The sequence below is a fragment of the Apodemus sylvaticus genome, chromosome 1, assembly GCF_947179515.1.
Source record: "Apodemus sylvaticus chromosome 1, mApoSyl1.1, whole genome shotgun sequence".
Lineage (NCBI taxonomy): Eukaryota > Metazoa > Chordata > Mammalia > Rodentia > Muridae > Apodemus > Apodemus sylvaticus.
The window spans coordinates 52,337,741-52,359,057 of record NC_067472.1 but is presented as its reverse complement, the minus strand read 5'-3'; the positions used below and the strand labels follow the sequence as shown (position 1 = coordinate 52,359,057).

The following is a 21,317-nucleotide window of genomic DNA, read 5'->3' as shown; positions in this document are numbered from 1 at the left end:
ACGGCTGCTGTGCGGGCTGCTGACTCCCCTCTGCCTCTGCGCTCCCACATTCACACATCATCCTGTGAAAACCTTGCTATTCGTGTGGGGCTTGGAAATCACTGCTTAGGAGCTGCGCCTCTGGTAGGTTCTCAGTTCTTCCCGGCTCAGAGGCCTCCCTCCGCCTGTCTCCCAGAGGTGGGGCCAGAGGAAGCTACCTGTGTGGTCACTGGCCTCCAAAGAGCCCCAAAGTACCCCAGTCCCCTGCTTCAGTCTCTGGAGGGGAACACCAAGGCTCAGAGAGGAAAGTGGGCACCACTACTAGTGTCTGAGTTAGGATGCAGACCCACAGGGCTTTCATCTTCCTCTCCACCTCACCGGGAGGCCCTGAGAGGCTTGAGCAGGCTACCTGTGTTCTGCTCACCCAGGTTTGACCACAGTTAGACAGGGGGCCCAGGAGACTCACAGCTTTCTGGTGGCAGGTGGCTAAAGATCTAATCACAAACATTCCTGTGAACATGTGTTAGTAGATGTGTATTTTGTATACACAGTACCCTTCAAGTGCTTAGCAAATTTGCCTGTGAGTTTCTGGGCTCAGGATCTCACATAATTGCTTCTGGGGAAACTGGGAAAGCCACAATGGTCAGGTAGGACCTAAAGGTTCAGACACCCTGAGCATCCTGGGGACAGGCCTGGGCCAGCCCTCAGCTGATCTTGGAAAAGATCAGTGCGGCAGGTTGAATGTAAAAAACAGCCTTAGTCCCCAGTCCTCTGTGTGTCTACACCTGCCTCAGAGTTGTTTTCCTAAGTCCTCAAAACTGGCCTGCCCTGTGACTTCCTTTGCCAACAGGAAGTGGGTGTGATCAGTCCCAACCTGAGCCACTAGAGACTTCACCTGCTGGGTACTCTGTCGCCTGCTGTGTACTCTGTGAGCTCTACACAGAACACTGCACATTCCCGGCTTTCCCGATGCAGGATGAAGCATGGAACACAATTCAGCTGTGGCCGGTGAGGCCCCACGCATGGTCAGCAAGGCCATGGGACCAGCCTTTCACGGGACACAAACGCATGAGATGGTTCTGCCAACCCCAGGTCAGACCAGACCTGCCCAGGCAATAGCAGACTGGGAACAAAATGAATGCTTTCTGTGATAGCCCAGAGGTCAGCCTCTTTGTCATAGGCATAGATTTGAGTCTAGAGAGCACATGGTAAGATTTATAGACTTTTATGTTCCTGAATAAGGAATTGGGCCAGGGACACATGGATAGTGATTTAGAAACTGAGACAGTTACTAAGGAAGAGAAAGGTTCTTCTGAGAATAGACGTAGGATAGACACCTGGGAGGCTCAAAAATCAAAAACATTCCTATATCAGGGCCCTTGATAGGTCATTTGCATAGAACCTACCTTTTCCTCATTTGTCATCTGTATGAGGCACAATGACTCTGTTCCTTACTCTAGACCTGGTAGGGGGGCTGTCCAGTCTCTGCCAGCTGGTTTCTTCTCTTGTTATTCTTGATGCCTCTTTCTTTATGTCAAAAATCCCCTGTGATAATCTTTGGGGTGGGTGGCCTGGGCATCCATTTCTTCTATCAGTAACCCTAGATAATGGTTGAGGCTTAGAAAACAGGCACCCCAAGGCATACCTTGTTGATGTGGCTTTTCTGAAATAAGAGTGAGTCAGGAGGCCTGGAGCGATGGCTCAGTGGTTAAGAGCAGCAACTGCGTTTACAGAGGTCCTGAGTTCAATTCCCAGCAACCACATGGTGGCTCACAACCATCTGTAATGGGCATCTGATCCCATCTTCTGCTGTGTCTGAAGACAGTGACACTGTACCCACATATATGAAATAAATATGGCTGGAGTGGGGCAGGAACAAGCGGGGCCAGAAAATATAATAATAATAAGAAAAGAGTGAGTTAGAGCCTCTGACCTTCAGCGCTCCTGTGTCTCTCACCCTCCTTTTTGTTATGACTTGCTCCTCAGGGCACTCTTGAAGTTCCAGCATCTAAAGACAGGTTCTCTACCAGGCTTTGTTGTGCCCCCATCTCCTCAAACAGGGGAATTAATGTCACAGGAAACTGTGTCAACACCACAGACTGCCACTCACCATTTGCCTGCAACTTTTATTGCTATAGTTCCTGCCCTGAGACTCTGTCCACCCTGCACACCCTCCCTTCACCCTTCTCAGCCCACAGCTCTTCCCTCCAAGCCTCAGCTGCTTATTTCTTTCTCAGTTACCTGATTCTGCATAAGCCACACCCATCTAGCTCTTCTTCCCAGGATTTGTGAGATTCTGTGAAGGCGTCTAATAAATTTAAATATCTTTTCCCCGTTAATCCATCTACTGTCTGCTCTCTTGAAAGATTATGGAAGCTTCTGGGGAAGAGAAGAGATGTGCTTCCTTTTCCCCTACAGGACACTGAAATTTCAGAATAGGAAGGGAGTCAGGTATGGCGACACATCCGTCACGTCAGTGCTTAGGAGAAGGAGGCAGGAGAATCAGGAGTTCAAGGCTTTCCTCAGCTTGGGAGTTTGAGGCCAGCCTGGGAATCATGAGGTCTGCACTAATTTTTCCTCTAAAAGTACCTTTACTTCAACAACACAAACACCAAGAACAGGAGAAACTGGAGCTGTGGGGATGTCCTCGGCGCCCAGCCTTACCTCCCCCAACCTCTGCAGGTTCACACAGCCCATGAGCCAGGGATAGGGCCAGTATGGTCAGACCTCCGGCTCGATAAATGATCCTTGTCCTTGCCTTTTCTTGGATATGGCTGAATCTGTCAATTCTGTTTATACGATTCTGTTTGTAACACTTTGCTGGGAAATCCTACACAGTGGACTGGGTGCTTAATGGAGTCGCTCTCATCCTGTTATCATATTTGAGAGGTCCCTTCCTCCTTGCCCTGTGATGTTTGCATCTCTACCATGGCCCAACCCAGACAGCTCTTTTTCTTGGGCTTGAGGCTTGCTTGTTACAGTTCCAGCAGGCAGGATGGTGTCCATTTGGGGTCTCACTCAAACACCCAGGAGTGCTGCGTACTTACACCAGGGTTAGGCAGTCCATACTTTCTGTGCTTCTCCTCGTGTTCCCTGGGTAAGGGGAATTGAATTACCTTTCAGAATTAGAGTTTGGGGAGGGGAATTAGAGGCTGAACCAACAGTGTCCTGTCTGTTAGTTTAGAATTGGCTTCTAGCAATAAGTGTACAACAGGAGCAACTGAAAACACAAAATGCAGCGTTTTATGCAGTTTGTTAAAGTTAAGGGGGCTGGAGAGACAGCTCCATGGTTAAGAGCTGTGACTGCTCTTCCAGAGGTCCTGAGTTCAATTCCCAGCAACCACATGGTGGCTCACAACCATCTGTAATGGAATCTGATGCTCCCTTCTGGTATGTTTAAAGACAGCAACAGTGTACTTACATACATAAAATAAAAAAAAAAAATTAAAGTTAAAAGATACCTTGAGTCAAAGGGAGAAATGGTTATGAATTAAAAAAAAAACCAAAGGGGAAGCTTAAGAGTGAAGAGGTGTACAAATGGATGTTCCTCTTGGCCTGGAGGTGACGCCAAGGTCAAGGTCATAGGTGTTTTGTGGTGAAACAAAGATGCTGTTGTAGCAGTGTTTCCTTGTGGTTGAAATGAGCATTGTGCCAGCTATCCCGACAACTATTTCTGGGCATGATCAGCTACATGTTGGTATAATTGTTCAGAGGGAACATCACTGGGGAGGGTGGGCTGGCCTGGGATGTTGGTGGCAGCGTTTGGGCTGGTGGTGTTGACAGGTCCAGTGGTCGTGTTGACTGTGCTGCCACCAAACATGGTTGGAATTGTCATGTTCTGAAAGACAAAGGTCAGGAAGCCCATTAGTGTCCTCTGTAGTGCACTTTAAAAAAGGCTGTAACTTTTTTCCCTTCCTCCTTCCATGCCTTGGGCAGATCCTCTCTCACAGATGCTGGGCCTGGCCACATGACCTTCTTTGGCTAAAGGAGACAACAATGGTAATGGGGATATAAGCAGCAACCTGTGAAGTTTTTGCCTACTGTAGTTTGATCTTTCTCATTGGAACAGAAAACAGCCTGCCTGACCTGATAAATAATGAGATAAGTAGCCCAGTTTTTTCTGTGCCTAGCCAGTTTGCCGACTGCCAGAAATGTGTGCATTTATTCAAGACCACCCAACCACTGGGTATCAGCAAACAACTATAGACTTGGCAATCGCAGCAGGTCAGAACTGTCTGCGAGACCCAGAGCATCCTGAGCTAAATGTCTGTTGTATGAGCCATTACATCTTGGGGTTGTATTTCTGAAGTTACCAGTGGATAAATGACATTCAAACTAAATTTTAGGCCTAACAAACAACAATGTTAAATCAGAGTTAGACCACACAGAAAGGATTGTGTCTAATCAACCCTGTGGCAGTAAGACCACGTGTGTTTATGTGTGTGTGCACACAGTACATGGGGAAATATGTGAGTAGTGTGCACATGTGTATGGAGGCCAGAGATGTTACTGTGTGCTGCTTCAACCTGGAGCTCACTGATTGGCTAGACTGGCTGGCCAGTGAGCTCCAGCTACTCATCTTAGCCCCGCCTTCCCATCCCCAGGTCTCGGGTTACAGACACATGCTGCAGACCTGCCTTTTGATGTGAGTGCTGGGCATCTTAACTCAGGTCCTTGCACTTGAACAGCCAGCACTTTACGGACTGACCCATGTCTCCAGTCTGCAGTGAGGCCCTCGGTTATACTGAAAAGCTTCTAAAAGGCTTTTCTTATGGGCTTGGTGCTAGAGAAGTTAGATCTCAAAATAGGTGTCGGTAGATGTAGAGAGAGGTCTATCTAGAACACAACTAAAGATGAGGCTTTTGTCAAGTTGCAGCATCCATAATCTGGTATATAAAACATGAGCTTTGAGGGACTTGTATTAGCAAAGGGACTGCTAAATATGAGCTGACATTGTTTAAAGTACAAAAATGCTTAGAGAATCGCACGTCTTTCTTAAAATGGATAAGGTGGACTCTTTCTTATGAGAAAAGCAAAAATGTTGCTGACAGAGCCAAGAGACTAGAGATCAAGACCCCAGAGAACGGTGGGCTGGGGAGACACATCTAGGAAGCAGTAGAAAGCAAAGGCAGATCCTTTCTAAAAGCTGAACGGATTCCTATCCAAGGAGTGCTCCCTGCCACCATGTGGGTAATATAGCTCCATTGGATTTCATTAGAAATACTTATTCTGTGTATAGGGGTGTTTGGTCTGCAGGTATGGCCGTATACCATGTGTGTGCGTGGACTTGCAAATGGCAGAAGAGGGCATCAGATCCTCTGGAACTGGAGTTATTTACAGTTGTGAGCTGCCATGTGGGTGCTGGGAATTGAACCTGGGTTCTTTAAAAGAGTAGCCAGTGCTCTTTTTTTTTTTTTTTTTTTTTTGTTTTTTTTGTTTTTTTTGTTTTTTTCGAGACAGGGTTTCTCTGTATAGCCCTGGATGTCCTGGAACTCACTCTGTAGACCAGGCTGGCCTCGAACTCAGAGATCTGCCTGCCTCTGCCTCCCAGAGTGCTGGGATTACAGGCATGCGCCACCACCGCCCGGCTTCAGCCAGTGCTCTTAACCACTGAGTTGTATCTCAAGACTGCTCTATAGGATTTTAGAATTTGTCCTAAACCTCTTTCTTTTTCTCTATTGAATGGGAGAGTGGATTTGAGCTATCTGGTTCTTGTCTCACTAGACTCTGTTGGGAACATTAATAGAATTTTAAAATTTATTCTTGTAACTGTTTTTGAGATAGAGTCTCATGTTTTCCAGGTTGGCCTCAAACTTGTTAAGCAGACAAGGATGACCTTGAATCTTTGATTCTCCTGCCTCTACTTCCCAAGTTCTGGGATTATAAGCCATGTACCACCATGACTTGTTTAAGCAGTGCTGGAGATCAAACCCAGGGTTTCCTGTAAGCCAACCAAGCTTCTTGCCTACATTCTCAGTCCCAAAGTTGCTTTTAGTTTCTAGGTTGCAGTATCAAGCACATCTGTAATCCAAGACTGGACGCTAGACTTCAAGGATGGCGATGGAATTGGGTGGAATGTGTGGGAATCCTGGGATGGAGATATCCATGGTTTGATTTTTTTTGGAAGTGTTAGTAACTCAATTGGAAAAAAATCTACAAATCCTCCTATTCATGCCTCTTAGGGAACTCTGTAGCTTTTCTCCCCATAACTGCTCACAGGTACTGAGTTTGGCCATGAGTGACTTTGGCCATAGGGCATCATCAAGTAGGGCACAAGCAAGGTCTAGAGTGCTTGCCTATGAGGGATTACATGTTTTTCTGGGAATTCAGATTCCTTTGGAAGAAACACAGGCTGGCATACTTGGAGAAGGAGCTATTACAGGGGTGGAAATGAACCATCCCACTAAGAGACCTGGGTACCAGCTTTCCTGAAGCCCATCTGGCAGCTGGCTGCAGAAAGAGTGATTCCATCAAAGAGTGATGACATCACATGAAGAGGAGGTAGTCATGTATCACAGTACGAATAGATGATATTCAGAACCAAGAACCAAGTAATTCAGTGGTTCTTGACCTTCCCAAGGCTGTGGCCCTTTTAATACAGTTCTTCACGTTGTAGTGACCTTGAGCATAAAATTAGTTTTGTTGCTACTTTATAACTGTAATTTTGCTACTGTTATGAATCATAATATAAATTTCTGATATGTAGGATATCTGATATGCAGGATATCTGACATGTGACCCCTAGGTTGAGAACTGTTGAAGCAAATGCTTGCTGTTTTAAGGTACTTGATCTGGGGGTAGTTTGTTATTTGGCAAAACTTATCTGATACACCCTCTCAGTCCTCACCTTCCTAGAGTAGGCTCTGATTCCTGGAATAAAGCCCAACACTCACCTCAAAATGGGTCCAGCAGACAGCCTGGCATCCAAAATGTGAGGCCACACAGGTGAGGATGAATTCCAGGAGGGCAAAGGGGAAGAGGCCACCAGAGATTGCTTTTTCATAAATCTATAGGCAGAGAGGAAATGGGAGCCTTTCAGTCTTCAGGGTTGACTGGACAACAGTCCATACATGTAGCTGTCCTAAAGCAACTGCCATACGCCTCATCTGGAAGACTAGAGACAGCCTCTGTGTGTGGTGTATTGATGTTGATGTTGTTGGTACCTCTATGTACTTTTGCCATATGCATTCAGTATACCCAAACTTCTACCTGTCAGCCACTGAATTTCTTTATTGTGGGCTTTAATGGCCTCCAGAGCCCACTTTTCTTTTTGTGCCATAAACCCAGAAGCTCAAACAATCGTCTGGAGATCAGTCTTCCATTGATGACTGGTAGGGTTGGTGTGTAAGTACTCCAGATTCCTTGCCCCAAGGTCTTACTTCCTCTCTCCACAAGAACTACTTGTTTTAACATTTGCTTCTGAGACAATCCCTAACTGTGATGGACCCCAACACGTGCTCTGACCATGAACCTAGATGAGGGTTCAGGGTCCTTACTGTGAGTTGGGGGATGTACCAGTGAGATGAGGACTATCAACTCTGCCTGGCTCCTGGCTGTCTTAACTTGCATGATCCCTGTGGTCTTGTCTGAATCAGAGCTTTGAGCTCAGGACTGAGCTCAGTGTGTATTGGGCTGTGGCCCTGTCCACAGTGCATTGTGAGGCAGGATCTAGAAGTACTTCCTCTCCAATTTTCCTCTTCAGCAGAGGATGGACCCCAGGGTTTAGCATCAGGCCTATTGGAACCTTAAGCTTTTGTTCTACATGACACTAGTATACTCTTTGATGACAGAGGTGCCTATTGTCAAACAGCCACTTTTCAGACCAATAGATAAGATCACTCTTAATTCCCCATAGCCAGTCTACCTCTTTATCAGTTCATCCTGTTGCCTAGGGCTGGACCTTGCCTTGACCAGGCACAATCAAAAGCCTTGCTTGGTTTCCTGCCACATCCTATCAAGGTCAAGTTCTGTCAACTGGATTAGGCTTTTTCTGGGGCCTACAGGGAAGCTCTCCCTGTGAGGATTTTCCTCACCTCTGTAGATGGTCCTCTGCTCTGCTAGGTTTCCTTGGTCTACTTGATTAGTCCTTAAGAAGGACCAGGTTGCAGCTTGAGACAAGTAGCCATTTCTCTACCCCAGACCATTTCCCTCTTAATCTCCTCATTGTGGTATAGAAACATTGTTGTTGTTTTTTAGCAATTGCAGGGTTTTGATGGAAATCATGTATTTTATGGATCATATTAGGAGAGAGTTCTGTTGCAGTTCCTTCCTGCTCAAGAAACCACCGTGTAAGCTCTCCTAGTCCTGAAGAAGCATTGGGACCAGCCCATTGGTACTGCTTACCGATTGGGAAATACACAAATCACTGATGATGATGATGATGCCAATCAAAGAGAAGATGGAACTGACGACATTCATGCCAATGCTGCTGTTCACCTGCAGGACACAAAGGGAGGGGAATGGTCAGCAAAGGTCAAAGTTCAGCATTTGGCAAGACTCAGGAAGTAGAATAAAAGAGGATAAAGGAGAGAGTCAGGCTGGCTGGAGCAGAAACTTGTTTATCCCGAAGGCAGTGGGATGATCATTGTGCTAACTCCCTTAGGGCAGGAACCACACAATTCTCCAATACTGAGAGAACATTGACAGCTGGTTAAGCAGCTAAGGGAGGTTGGTGTGGAGGCAAGGTGAGGTTGCAGGCCTGCTCTGCAGAAGAAAGAAGCAGGGATGCCAAGCTCATTCTGAGAAGAAACTGTAAGAGAGACAGGGACTCTGAGGGTAAGGGGGTCTAGAGCTTGGGGCTGACAAGTTTTTCTGGGGAGGATTTTCAAATGTGAAGGCTCCCCTTTGCCACAGTGAGATGTTGAGAACCTTTAATTGTGTACGGCCTGCCTCCACAAGCTGCTTCTTCAGTGGAGTCTCAGGGAAGAAAATAAAGAAAGGTCAACATGTCACATTTGGGCTGAGTCTGGGGCACCTTCCAGACACAGAAATTAAAGGAGAGATTTCCTTTAGACATCAGACATCCAAGCTGGGCAGGTCATGCTTTTAACTGCAGCACTGGGAAGGCAGAGAGAGGCAGATCTCTGAGCCAGACTGGTCTATAGAGTGAGTTCTGAGTCCCAGGACAGCCAGGACTGTACAGAGAAACCCTGTCTCAAAAACAAAACACTAGAAACAAAACAAAAACAAACAAAAAACAAAAAAACCCAAAAAATAAAAAATAAAACAAAAAACCCCAAACCAACCCTCCAAAACAAAACAAAAACAAAAAACCCCAACTGAACCCAAACCAAACCAAACCAAACCCAAAACGATCAGACATTTGAGAAAGATGGAGTTGGGAGAGAGGCCCCCAGGGCATTGTGTTTCCCTGAGGGTGTGGGCAGTGTTTAGTGACTCTTGTTGGGACACATGAACTTAGTTCATGTTGGGAGTTGAGGGGACACTCTTTGTAAGGCAGACCTGGGTAGCAGAAATTTGCCTTGCAGACCAGGCATTAGGAATGCTTTAGTGAATAACCTGCCCTTAATTTACTACTTTCCTTGAGAGACAGAAGCCATGTAGAAGGGGAAGGAGGACCTGGGGCTAGCTCTGTTTATGCTGAGGCCTCTTAGGTTTCAGCACAAACCTTATTGTTTGAAATACACGCACATCTCCATCTAGCCTAGGCATGGCTTTCCGTTTAAAGCAGAACAACCCCAGGTTATTGCACAATACATTTTCATGACTTTTCCAAATTGCTTAGAGATTCTTGCTTGTTTTTTTTTTTTGTTTTTTGTTTTTTGTTTTTTGTTCTGAAACATGATTCATTATGCAGCAGTAGCAAATGCAACAGGTTACAGTGTAGCTTTGGAACCAGAGAGTTCTGGGCCAGAGAGTTCTGGGCTCAAATCCCGGATCTGTTATATACTCACTGTGTGATTTGAGGCAGAGCCTGACCTTTATCTTGTGACATGGCAAAATTTTCTCCATCTTGTCTCAGCTGGAGTCAACTTTAACCTGAAATTGATCACCCCCCCAACTTTTCTACTCCCACCATGAAAAGTCCTCTGGGAACGGCACACCCAATGGGTAAAAATGCTCAGATAACTTCATGTTTTGGCTTCTGTTAAACTGCTTGCTTGCTCTACTTCTCCTGCGACTGCCAACTAGGATGTACTGTTCTGTGTTCCTATTCTTTGAAAGCTCCCTATAAAATGCAGTGCTCTGTAAGAAGTGTTTCTTTCCAGGCAGTTGCCTGCTGACTTAATGCAGAGTCTTGTACTTTGGTTGTGTTGAATGGTCTTTGGGTCTCTACCTGGCAATATACGGAGGCTCAGTGAGATCCTTATAAGACCCTCACCAGTTTGGCCAACTCCAGGACTCAGTATAGATTGTGGACCACAGCAGCCAAAAATTTCCTCCTATTAGGTGAGCAGTCTGAGATATTCTAGGGCTTCAGGAGAGATCTGTAGTGGTCTAGACCCTTCTGATACCCCTAAATTTCCTTCAATAAGAGTCATCTAGTCTGTCATCTCAGAAAGTAACTCTGGTTAATGGGCCTTCTGGTTAGGACAGAAAGAAAGGCTGGACCTGGCTCCTGATCCAATATCTAGAATCTGTGTGAGACATCACTGGATTCCTCTGGTCTGTTCAGGTATGTGGGTGTGTGGTGGACATCCCTGGTTGTCTTTACTATGTGTTTCTCTGTGTCTCTATCAGTTCTGTTTTCCTTTATTGACCAGTGGCTTTATCTGGTGTGATATGCCTCCTGCTTTAAGACCTGTACCCTCTTTGTTAGGTACCCAAATATTTTTGGGTCTGCCAGGTTGCTCAGTGAAACCCCCAAACCTCTAAACCTCCATTTGCCCCACTAAACCTCTACTTGTCCCATGTCTGGAGTTCTCTCTTCTTTTCTTGTTTGACTCCAGTCCATGTGTAGAGGTGAGGAAGGGGCCTCTCAGTCAGAGGCCCCTGCCATCTAAGCAGAGTGCATACAGGAAGGGAGAAATAGGTCCCCAAGCTGTCAACTCCTTCTGCTACCTCCCCTACCTGCTCTAAGCAGCCTCACAGAAGGGGAAAAGTTTCCCTGGGCTGAGCCTTGTAGGAAAAGAGATAGTTTCACTTCCTCCTCTTTCATGATTTATGTTGCCTTTCAATCAGTGATCTGTATAATTGGAAAACTCAAAACCCACAATTCTCTGAAAAAGACAGACAAACTGTCTCTGGGATAGGTGGGAGGACTGCTGCCGGACAATGCAGCCCAGAGAGAACAGATTTTTCCCTTCTGTCCAACACTGACCAAGGAGACTTTAATCAAATTTCACTAGGCCCTTTTATGAAAGATTAAAGGCAGCTGCTAAAAAAGATTGCCCTTATCATCTAGTTGTTCTCAGATATTAGAAAAATATTTGTAAAGGTATAAGTAGGTCTCAGTTGCTGGAGGTAGATCAAGAAATGGTTAACAACAGAGAGCCAAATGAAAGACAAGATCTTTTGCATAAACTGAAAGCCACTGTCATCTTCCCTGATGGAGAGACACAGTTAGACTTACAGATAGATACCCAACAAATTTTGGTGTCTTGCCCTTTGTCAGAAGAATGTCTTCTAGCTGAAAGTCCTGTTCCCAATTAAAAGATAGCTTTAGACTATCTCTCAGATTTACAACAAAGATTCCCAGGGGTACGGGCAGAAACCAACCTCCTAGGACTGGCCCAATACCAAGTCCCTATACTTGTTTAATCAACCAGTTCAACTACTCCTGTCCAGATTAAACAATGACTCAACATGAAAGGAAAATTTCAGTCCATATCACTTGGACTAGAGAGACAGGCATCCTGGTACCCTGCCAGTCACCCTGCCAGATACCTCTCCTGCTTGGGAAGAAACCTGGGGCTTCAGATTATAGATTTGTCCAAGATCTAAGGAAAGTGATAGGAGGCTCAAGATCATTCATCCCATAGTTACAAACACACTCATGAGACTGATTCTTCTAGGGAAACAGGTGTTCACTGTCTGGGATCTGAACGATGTAGAGGTGAGTCAATCACCTTTGCTCTTTCAACAGAAAGACCCAGATGGAGGTTACAGTGGGCAGATTACTTGGACCAAGTTGCCCTAAAGTTTTAAAAATTCTCCAATCCTGTTTAATGAAATCATCTCATCTGATCTCCTGCCTTTCTGACAGTGGCTTCCTGGGACCATATTTTTTACAATATGTAGATAACCTCCTTCTAAATATATTGTAAAAAGGCCACTGAGGGATTGCTCAAGAATGGCAGACATTAGGCTATGAAGCTCAAATTTTGTACATCAGAGGCTACTTACTTTGGCTATTAGCCGAGGAGAGGCAAAAGGAACCTGTCTCACAGTAGGACTGCTGTCATACTTCATATCCCAGCTCTGAAGACTAAGAGACAGGTTTGAGTGCTCCTAGATGTGCCTACACATTACTGCCTCTGTATACCAGGGTTTGCAGAAATTGCAAGGCCTCTAAACACCAGCACAGAGTCGGGTACTGAGCCCCTAATCTGGGCTGAGACTGACTCATAGGCATTTGAGGTTTTAAAAACAGCCCAGCCTCTGGCTCTAGCTCTAGCACTTCCAGATGTCTCCAAACATTTTTATCTGTTGGTCCATGAAACAAAAGGCATTTAAAAAGGGGTTTTAACCCAAACTTTGTGGCCACGAAAATCCCTGTGACATACCTGTCCTAACGATTGAACTCTGCAGCCTCAGGATGGATCATCTGCCTAAGAGCTATGGTGGCAACTGCTAGTCTAATTAAAAAAAATGTTAACTCTGGTCAAGCACCCCATAGCACTCTCTACAGTTGAGGATCTCCTCCAAGGAACACCAGAACTCTGGCTGTATAATGCCTATGTGAACCAGTACCAGGTCGTACTACTGGTCCACCCTTGAGTCTGGTTTGAGAAATCCATTGCCATCAATCCTGCTAATTTCTTTCCTGATGATGACCCATAGGTGTTCATCCATGACTGTCTTGAAGAGACATCCTCCTGAAAGATCTGGATGCAGTGTCCTACACAGATGGGAGTAGCTTAATTAAAGATGAAACCATGTCCATGGGGGTTGTAGTAGTTTAGATACTCAGCCCAGATAACTCAGCCCAGATACCAGAACTGACTGATAGGACCTAGGCTCTCAGATGGGGAAAAAGAAAGTCCACCACTATATACAGAGGCAGTCACTATACTTTTACTACCACGCATGTTCACATAAGATCTATAGAGAAAGAGGACTTCTCACCATTGAGGAAGGGACATTAAAAATAAAGGAAAAAGATCTTGATTCTCCTGGAGGCTATATAGTTGCTATCCTTCACTCCTATAGACGTGAATACAATCGCTCCATTGAATCAAGAGTTAGTGAGACCACCGACCTGGCTTCTAGACACATGGCCCTAAGACCAGTGGATTCTATTGATAGTCTGGTGATTTCTGGTGATATACCTTGATCCAGTGTTGCCTGAGACTCCATAGTACAAGCAAGAGGGAACAGAGGATGAAAATAATAAAAAAGAACAGTTCAAACGTATAAATTGGTGGAAGGCACAGAGAAAAGATCACTCTCCCCTAAACAACTGGCAGGACTCTGGTAACTGACCTTTATCCTCATTTGAGGTTCAAAAACTTTCTGAGTTGCTCAGACCAAATTACTCATACTTACTGCACTGAATATGGGGGGGGTACCTCCTTTAGCTTTGCTTTGGTCCCACTGCATTCAATATGGGGGCATTTACTCTCCTCTATGAATTTATGTTTGGAAGAACTCCCTCATTCCTTCCCCAGCTCAGAGACCAACAGTTGACAGAATTCTCTAACCATTCCTTTCTCAAGTCACTACAGGCCCTCCAGGCTTCCACAAAGGTTCTTCATTAGACTATCAGAGAGACACAGCTGATTTCCGAATCCAACTCCAGTCTCCCCCTGTCCAAGCCCAGTGATACTATCTGGACCAAGCAGATAGCCAAAGGGTCTGAAAACAACTTGGAAAGGACCCTACACCGTGATTCCCTCCATTTTTATGGCTGTGAAGGTAGCCGGCATTATGCCATGGATCTATCACATCCAGATCAAGAAAGCAGAAGCCACTGATGATGATTCCACTGTCTTCAGACTAAGGGAAGAATTTAAACTAAGGTTTCATTGGCCCTGGTCATTGTTTTATGTTCTCTTGAGTCTTGTGTTTGGTATGAGTAGAAGGCCATGGTTGCTGTCCCACCGCTTTCAGTCCAGGACCTGGGAACTAAGGAGGAAGATAGGTATAGGGAGGTGATAGAGCGACTATAGATCAGAAACCCATATTCCTTCTTGACCATTGCTATTGATACCCACCTTAAGTGTTTGATTTTACTGGAAATGAAAAGATGTGATGTTTATCTTTTGATATAGAAATACAGAATTTACAATTTTATGCATACCCTGTAGCTGGGCTCCCTAGTTGCCAAGAACAAGGAAGTTTCTATTGCAAAAATTGGGGTTGTAAAACAGATTGGATTAACAGTGGGGCCTTGTTAATTTAAATTGCATGGCCAATTATGTGAAAAAGGATTAATTCAATCAAATTAATTGTCCTCAGGGGTAACTACACCTCTTTAGAGTAGGATGACTCTACAATTTAACTAATTCACTAAGATGAGTGGGGAACGAGACAGGACAAACCGTCTTCTCTCAGCTGGAGGCATCTGTGGTTTAACCTGAAACTGACTCCCCAACCACACCCTGTTTTCTACCCCTGCTGGGAAAAATCCTATGGGAAAACATCTAACCCTGTTCTAGAAACTCAGGATCAGACGCCCAGCTAACTGCATGTTTTGATTTCTGTTAAATTGCTTGCTTGCTTGCTCTGCTTCCCTTTGCAACTGCCATCAAGGATGTAGTTTTCTGTGTTCTTTATCTTTAAAAGCTCCCTGTAAAATGCACTGGAGGCTGCTCTGTGAGAAGTGTTTCCAGTCACCTTCTAGCTTAACGCAGACTCTCAGCTTGGACTTTGGTTGTGCTGAATGGTCCTTGGATCTCTACCTTAAAATACTCTGCTTCAGTTTCTCCTCTACAACAGGAGAGAACAAAACATCATAGAGTTGTGAGGATCAGGTGAAATACAGTGTATAAATGGCCTAAGCCTAGTGTCAGACCGTAGGGTTACTGTGAGACTTCCAAGCTCAAGTGTGGGAAAGAGCATAATCTTAAGACTCATAGGTCATCAAAGAAATGGCATAATGACTTACCACGCAACTGTTGGTATCTTTTTCAGCCAAGACTGACAAGGATCCAGAGATGATAAACTACATAGACATAGAAAAAAAAACATATCATTAAATTTCAAACATCTTGTTTCTCAGACATGTAAATCTATGTGCTTCCTCTTAACACTATCACTGTCCCAAACTTTAAGTGGCACTCAGATACCTCATTCCATGCAGGATACCCTAAGCCAGTGACTTTCAACCTTCATAATGCTGTGACCCTTTAATACACTTCCTCATTTTGTGGGTGGTGACCCTCCCCTAATCATAAAATTATTTCATTGGTATTTCATAACTGTAATTTTGCTACTGTTATGAAATATGATGTAAATATCTATAAAGTTCAAGGTGTGTTAGACTGTATAACCTAGTGTGAATTTTGATGGTCTTAGGTGACCCCCATGAAAAGGTCATTCACCCTCAAAGGGGTCATGACCCACAGGTTGAGATCCATTGCTCTAAGTCATTCATTATTAGTACTATCTGACTAGGTCTCTTTAAGTGCATAGTGGACCTACCATTGTTCAAACTCACTCATTGCTGACACTGTCCTATTCTTGACTATGATCTTGTCACAGGAAGTTAGGGTCAGGGTAGCATGGTTGTTATAGTACTGAGGTTGGGAGAGAGGACTTTGGGGCTCCTGTATCATATCTGCTACTAATTCATCTTTCTGTGTTCCTAGACCAGCCTGATAGTCCTAACAGGGTCCCTGTTTTCACACAGTTGATCCCTCTGAGTTACTGTTGAATCTGCTTTCGCCTTATTGTAGTAACAATAGTTGCTGAATACTTTATTTTGTACAACTGAGGATCGAACCCAGGTCCTTGTACATGCTGGGTGAATACTTGACTACTGAACCATATCCTTAGTCCTGTATTTTTTTCTTGTAAGGACCACCAAGATAAAACACTTCTAAATGGCTAAGTGTACTGCCTTTGTACAGTCAGAGGGGAGCTTTGAACTGGATGATCTGAAACCTTAAAATAATAAGTTTCCCTAGATAATTGAGTTTAGATGACTGAAACCTAAAACATAGCCGAAACCCAAGAACTTATGAAATAAAGCTATATATGGTATAATACTGTCTTTTTATTAGATGATATAAAAGTCTACATAGAAATTCTAATAGATTTGAAAGTCACTAGAATTAATAAGAAGGCACCGTTATTTCACCAGCTAGAAGATCAATGTACAGAAGCCAGTTGTTTAGCTGGTGTGATAGAGGGAGAAGCAATTCATTAGTAGAGTAGTGTGCAAGTTTGTAAGTAGCTCAGGAGATGTAGTTTTTGGGAATCCTTACGCACTCGAGCTTTTAAGTGACACAACTCCCTGGCTGTGTCAGAAAAATATCCCAAGATCCCAATTAGCCTGCCCCTCAATAAGCCTAGAAGATTAACCAATGTCAGTAGCTGAAGGGAGTTGGGACTTTTCAGAATCTATAGTTGAGGCAGCAAGCAGACTTAGAGCCCGGGCACCCCGGACAAGCTTGAAGCAAGGTTGTGGTTGAGCTATTCCACAAACAGACCGGCCATAAAAGATAAGGGGCATGCCTGGGAAAAGTCCTATGGGTCATACACTATCTGGACTGGAGTCTCTTGTCTCCTGTCCCTTGGATGCAGTTTACTAATGTCAAAGTGACCTTCCTGCTAACAAAAATAAACCGCCCTCCTACATTGCCGACGGCCCGATCTGTACGTGTCGGCCCAGAGCTCTGATAACAAACTACCTCATGCATTTGCATCAAGTTGGTCTCTCCGTTTCTTTGAGTGTATACTATCCCAAGAATGAAGTGGGGGTCTCCCCAAAAGGAGGCCCTACATAGGCACAAGCTCAGTCTTCACCCAGGTTCTGCTGTGTGAGGTGCCTCTAGATGAGCAGTTTCCCCCCGCTTTTCCTGTTGTTGGAAGTGCCTCTCACTTTTCCTGGTTTCCCAGGTTTGAAGGTTCTACTTTTCATTTTTCTCTATCTTGAAACTCCTCTTAAACTCATCCTTGGATTTCATTCAAAATTTCCAGGTAGAGAGTCACTGACCCAGCGGAAGTTTCCCATGAGCCTGAGGGACCTGCATCCTAACTCCCAAGTTAAGCCTCTCAAGAGATAGTCTCCGTTCCTCTGAAAGAACCTTGTTTCTCCTATTCCCCTGGCTTTATATACACACTGCTGTGCTGGCAAATGCTTGCCACCTGCTGGTGAAGTGTCACAGAGGGGAAAGCCTTGATCAGGGCTGTTTACCTGTAATAGCTAATTTCCCATCACCAAATGGCAGGGCAACTTGCTTAATTAATTAATTCCTGTAAGGTTTGCAGTTGCTTTCATGAATGGGAGGTAGACATTATATAACGTGAAACTCTGTGGACTTCAGCTTACATATATTAGGATCTTACAACAATGTACATCAAGGGATTACAATTACTCTGGGAGTCCTATGCTGGAGGAAGAGAAAGGCTGAAGCTTGGTACCTGACAAGAAGAACTTAATCCTGGGAGGTTTCACATAGCTCTGCCAGCTTGTCAGCTCACTTTGCAGGACAGACTGGAGCTGAGGCAGTGATGGGCCAGTCATGGATAGGGCCACAGCATGACCACGACTGGGTAGTTGTGTGTACTCCTTACCCTTTACTTAAATCTAAGTCCCTAAGGTGAATTTTGGGGAGGTGTCTCTGGGCCTCTTTATTTGTCCCTCTTCTCACTGTGTTCACGCTGCACAGATAGTTTTCCTTTCTGTTTCTTTTTTGCTGTGACTCATCTCTACAATAGGGCTATTAAGGGTGGGTGGCAGGCCCCGGCTCTGACCCTGAAAGATCTGGTAATAATACGGTAATGAATGTTTGTAGACAAAGGCTCCTTACAGTCAGGAGGTGGTGTTGTCAGGGCAGGGTGTGGGTGAGCTAGTTCCTCAGCCCTCAGCAGTACCTGCAGGCTTCTAAGCTGTAAGGGTTCTATGCCTGGGGGGTGGGGGTGGGGTCCAAGGGTCTTCTCATCTCTTCTCCTCCCCAGTTCCCCTCTGATGACTTAGAAAGGAGGCCATACAGCCTTGTACTCACAGACAGACCTCCCCAGATCAGGTACCCTGAGAACCCCAGCGGAGAAAGAGAATTGTAGAGTAGAGGGTTGATTGCAGAGAAGATATGAAATAGGCCGATGAGGATCTGGATGGCCTGTGGGGAGAGCAGAGAAAAATCTGGTGAGAGAGCAAATGGGACTGTGGACTGCGGAGGGGGCTCTTTGCCACCTTGTCTGTGCTCCAGAGCCACTTGAGGTATGAGTAGGATTGGGGTTCACCTAGATCAACACTTAGACTAGACCAACATCTCTGAGTGGGATCTGTTCCAGATGTGTTTTAAAGCCCTACAGGTGACACCAATGGATGGCCTGAGTAATGAAGAGGGTAAGATTATTCAGAGCAGTTCTCTTTTTGAACTTGGGTCCCCAAATGCTTCTAAATCGTCAGCCACCAGAATTCACAGTCACTTCACCAGTATTAATTAACAGGATAAAAGGCATAATACAGAATTACAATGTCTATGCAACATAATCATTGTTTACCTTCCCACATACAGCTATAGTCTTCCTGGGTGCTTGGGATCAGCATTTGGATTCCTGATACAGTTTTACAGACTTTAAGCAGTGGCTCTGATAAATTTGGGATACAAACATAGAAAAGAAGTGAGGGGTTGGGGCATGTATTAACCCATGTACAGATACTGTGATGAAATACCAAATGCTGGGTAATTTGGATAAGAAAAAAAAAGTCTATTTAGCTCATACTTTTGGGGACTGTCTATTCAGGCTAGCTCTGAAGAGGGCTCTCCTGGCTTCGTCATTGTGTGGTAAATTGTATCATTGTGGGAGAACATGCAAGAGGGAGAGATTACATGGTGAGACTGAAAGCCAGAGGGGTTGAGAGAGGCCAGTCTTGCTCCTGTGAGAACTATTAAGAGGTTTCACAAGGACTATTCAAATCTCTTCTGAGCCCAATGACTTAAATACCTCAAGCTAAGCCCTACCTCTTAAAGGTTCTTTGGCACCTCCCACATTAACTACTAGAGACAAAACTTCTGACATGTGAAGCCTTGTAGGGCATAAGCTAGCCATATCCCTACTATAGTAGGGTTTTGATGAGTCTGTTTCCTTCCTGAACCTTCCCTTGCCCTCTAGGAGGGTTGCAACCTCTCAAAGGAAGCGGGGCTGTTTGCACTGTTTGAGCACCAAAGCTGTGTATGTGTCTCATGTAAATGCCAGAAGGTACAGTTGCGATGACTGCTCTGAGTAAATACCCACCCACCAGGTCTTTGAGAACTATGTCCTGGTCATCGCTATCTCCTCACAGAGTGTGTTCCATGCTGAGTGAGGGAGTGCACAACGATGAAGAACTTGCTATGATCCAATCATCCTTCCAGTCAGACATTTTATGAGGAGTTGGCTGGCATCTAGCAGAGCATAGGACCCATCTTGTTTCTGCCTCAAAAAATAGAATGGAGTTGAGCTTTTCAAGATGCCCAATGAAATTAGAGGTTTTAGAAAAGAGGCAACAATATCCTTGGTGGAAGAGGAAATCAGTGACCTCAGAGACATTAGGGTATAGAGGAGTTTACTAGATCTTATGAGAGGCAGTGACTTGGGTTCTGGGAAGCCTAGGCCACTTGCCTGGGTCAATGGTTTTTCTAGTGAAATTGCCACTCATCCTTGTCCCTGATAGCCAGGAAATGGATGGTGGGTCAATTTTATAGCCTTCCCCAAAGCACATGGAATGAATTGGGGAGCTGAGGACTACAGGGGTGGATTGCCATTTGTGGGGCTATCCTAGCCCTGGCCGTTAGAAGCTGTGACCTTTGCCCTCTGACCCCATCGAAGGCACGGACTTACAAAGTCCATAAAGGAATGGACTTACAAAGCTGAGAGATGACATCAAACTTACCCCTAATGTCCTGACCTCTTCATTTATGAATTTCTTGGGGTTAAATTCAGGAAAGGACATAAAGGACATGTTCCACTGGGGATGGCTTGAGGTCTGTGTTGGTCCAGGGACAGTGTTCAGGGGATTCTGAGGTTCTCCAGGCAGGATCTGGACACTTGTTATTTCTGGTGAGTACTGGATTACTCCTGGTGGAGTCTGCACACCAGCCATTCCTGCCGGATACTGTAGTCCAGTGGGTCTAGCCTGCTGGCCTGTCATTCCAGCTGGATTCTGGATCACAAGGTGTGGGTTCTGGAAGTTTGCATTCCCTGGGTTATACTGGAGCACCGTTGCTGAGGCTGGGTAGGAGGTGGTCTTTTCCAAAGGCTGCTCCTGGCTTCCAGAGACCACAGCATATGTAGGCTGGATGACATGGACATTACCCGGGACAGTGACAGCAGACACATTCTCTTGATTGCTCATGATGCACAGCTGCTACAAAACACACACGATACAATTTCCACCGAAAAATCAACAATCCCTCTTGCTCCTTATGTTTGTCATTGTCTTCACTAAAATGCAAGCCCACTACATAAGATAAGAGTCTTTGTTTCCTTGGGGTCCATGTCATTTCTGAGGATACAATATTTAAATGAGCTTGGACTTTTTAAAAGACCAAGTATCTTAAAATTTATTTAATTTAATTTTTTATGTGTATGGGTGTTTTGCTTTCATTTAAGTCTGTGAACCATGTGTACGCCTAGTGTCTGAAGAGGCTAGGGCATCAGATTCTCTGGAACAGGAGTTACAGATGCTTGTGAGGCATCATCTGGGCTCTGGGAATTGAACCATGCGAACAGTGTTGGCTTCTGTTCGTCTGTATTTCAGCTGCTATTTCTAGGGTACTGGGGAGTCTGAGAATAGCCTCTGGTTTCCATCTTAGGTGTCTGGGGCTGCTGGAAGAGAATAATGTGACTGTGGTCCCGATTTGACTTCTGATTAGGTAGATCTGGAGGATGTCTTATTTTTCCTATGTTTATGAGGAAGGATGCCTGGGGGGAGGCAGCCAGCCTCTTTAGCACATTAAGGAAATAAGGAATATTTTTGATTCGGATGAGGAAAAAAACCTCACCTGTTAATATTCACTTCTGCTTTTGCACATAAATTGTTCTGTTTAATGCTTTCTTTTGCA

At 44.9% G+C, this 21,317-nt stretch overlaps 1 protein-coding gene across 1 annotated transcript; it reads right to left on the bottom strand.

The window, feature by feature from the left end:
• Positions 1-3,494: 3,494 nt before the first annotated feature.
• On the bottom strand, positions 3,495-20,608 carry Ms4a18 (membrane spanning 4-domains A18). The gene is made up of 6 exons (XM_052189735.1): positions 20,147-20,608; positions 18,273-18,386; positions 15,209-15,265; positions 8,323-8,415; positions 6,873-6,986; positions 3,495-3,817 (listed from the first exon to the last, which is right to left on the bottom strand). Exons 1-6 carry the CDS (start codon positions 20,606-20,608, stop codon positions 3,647-3,649), a joined length of 1,011 nt encoding a protein of 336 aa, XP_052045695.1. The 3' UTR covers positions 3,495-3,646.
• Positions 20,609-21,317: the final 709 nt, after the last annotated feature.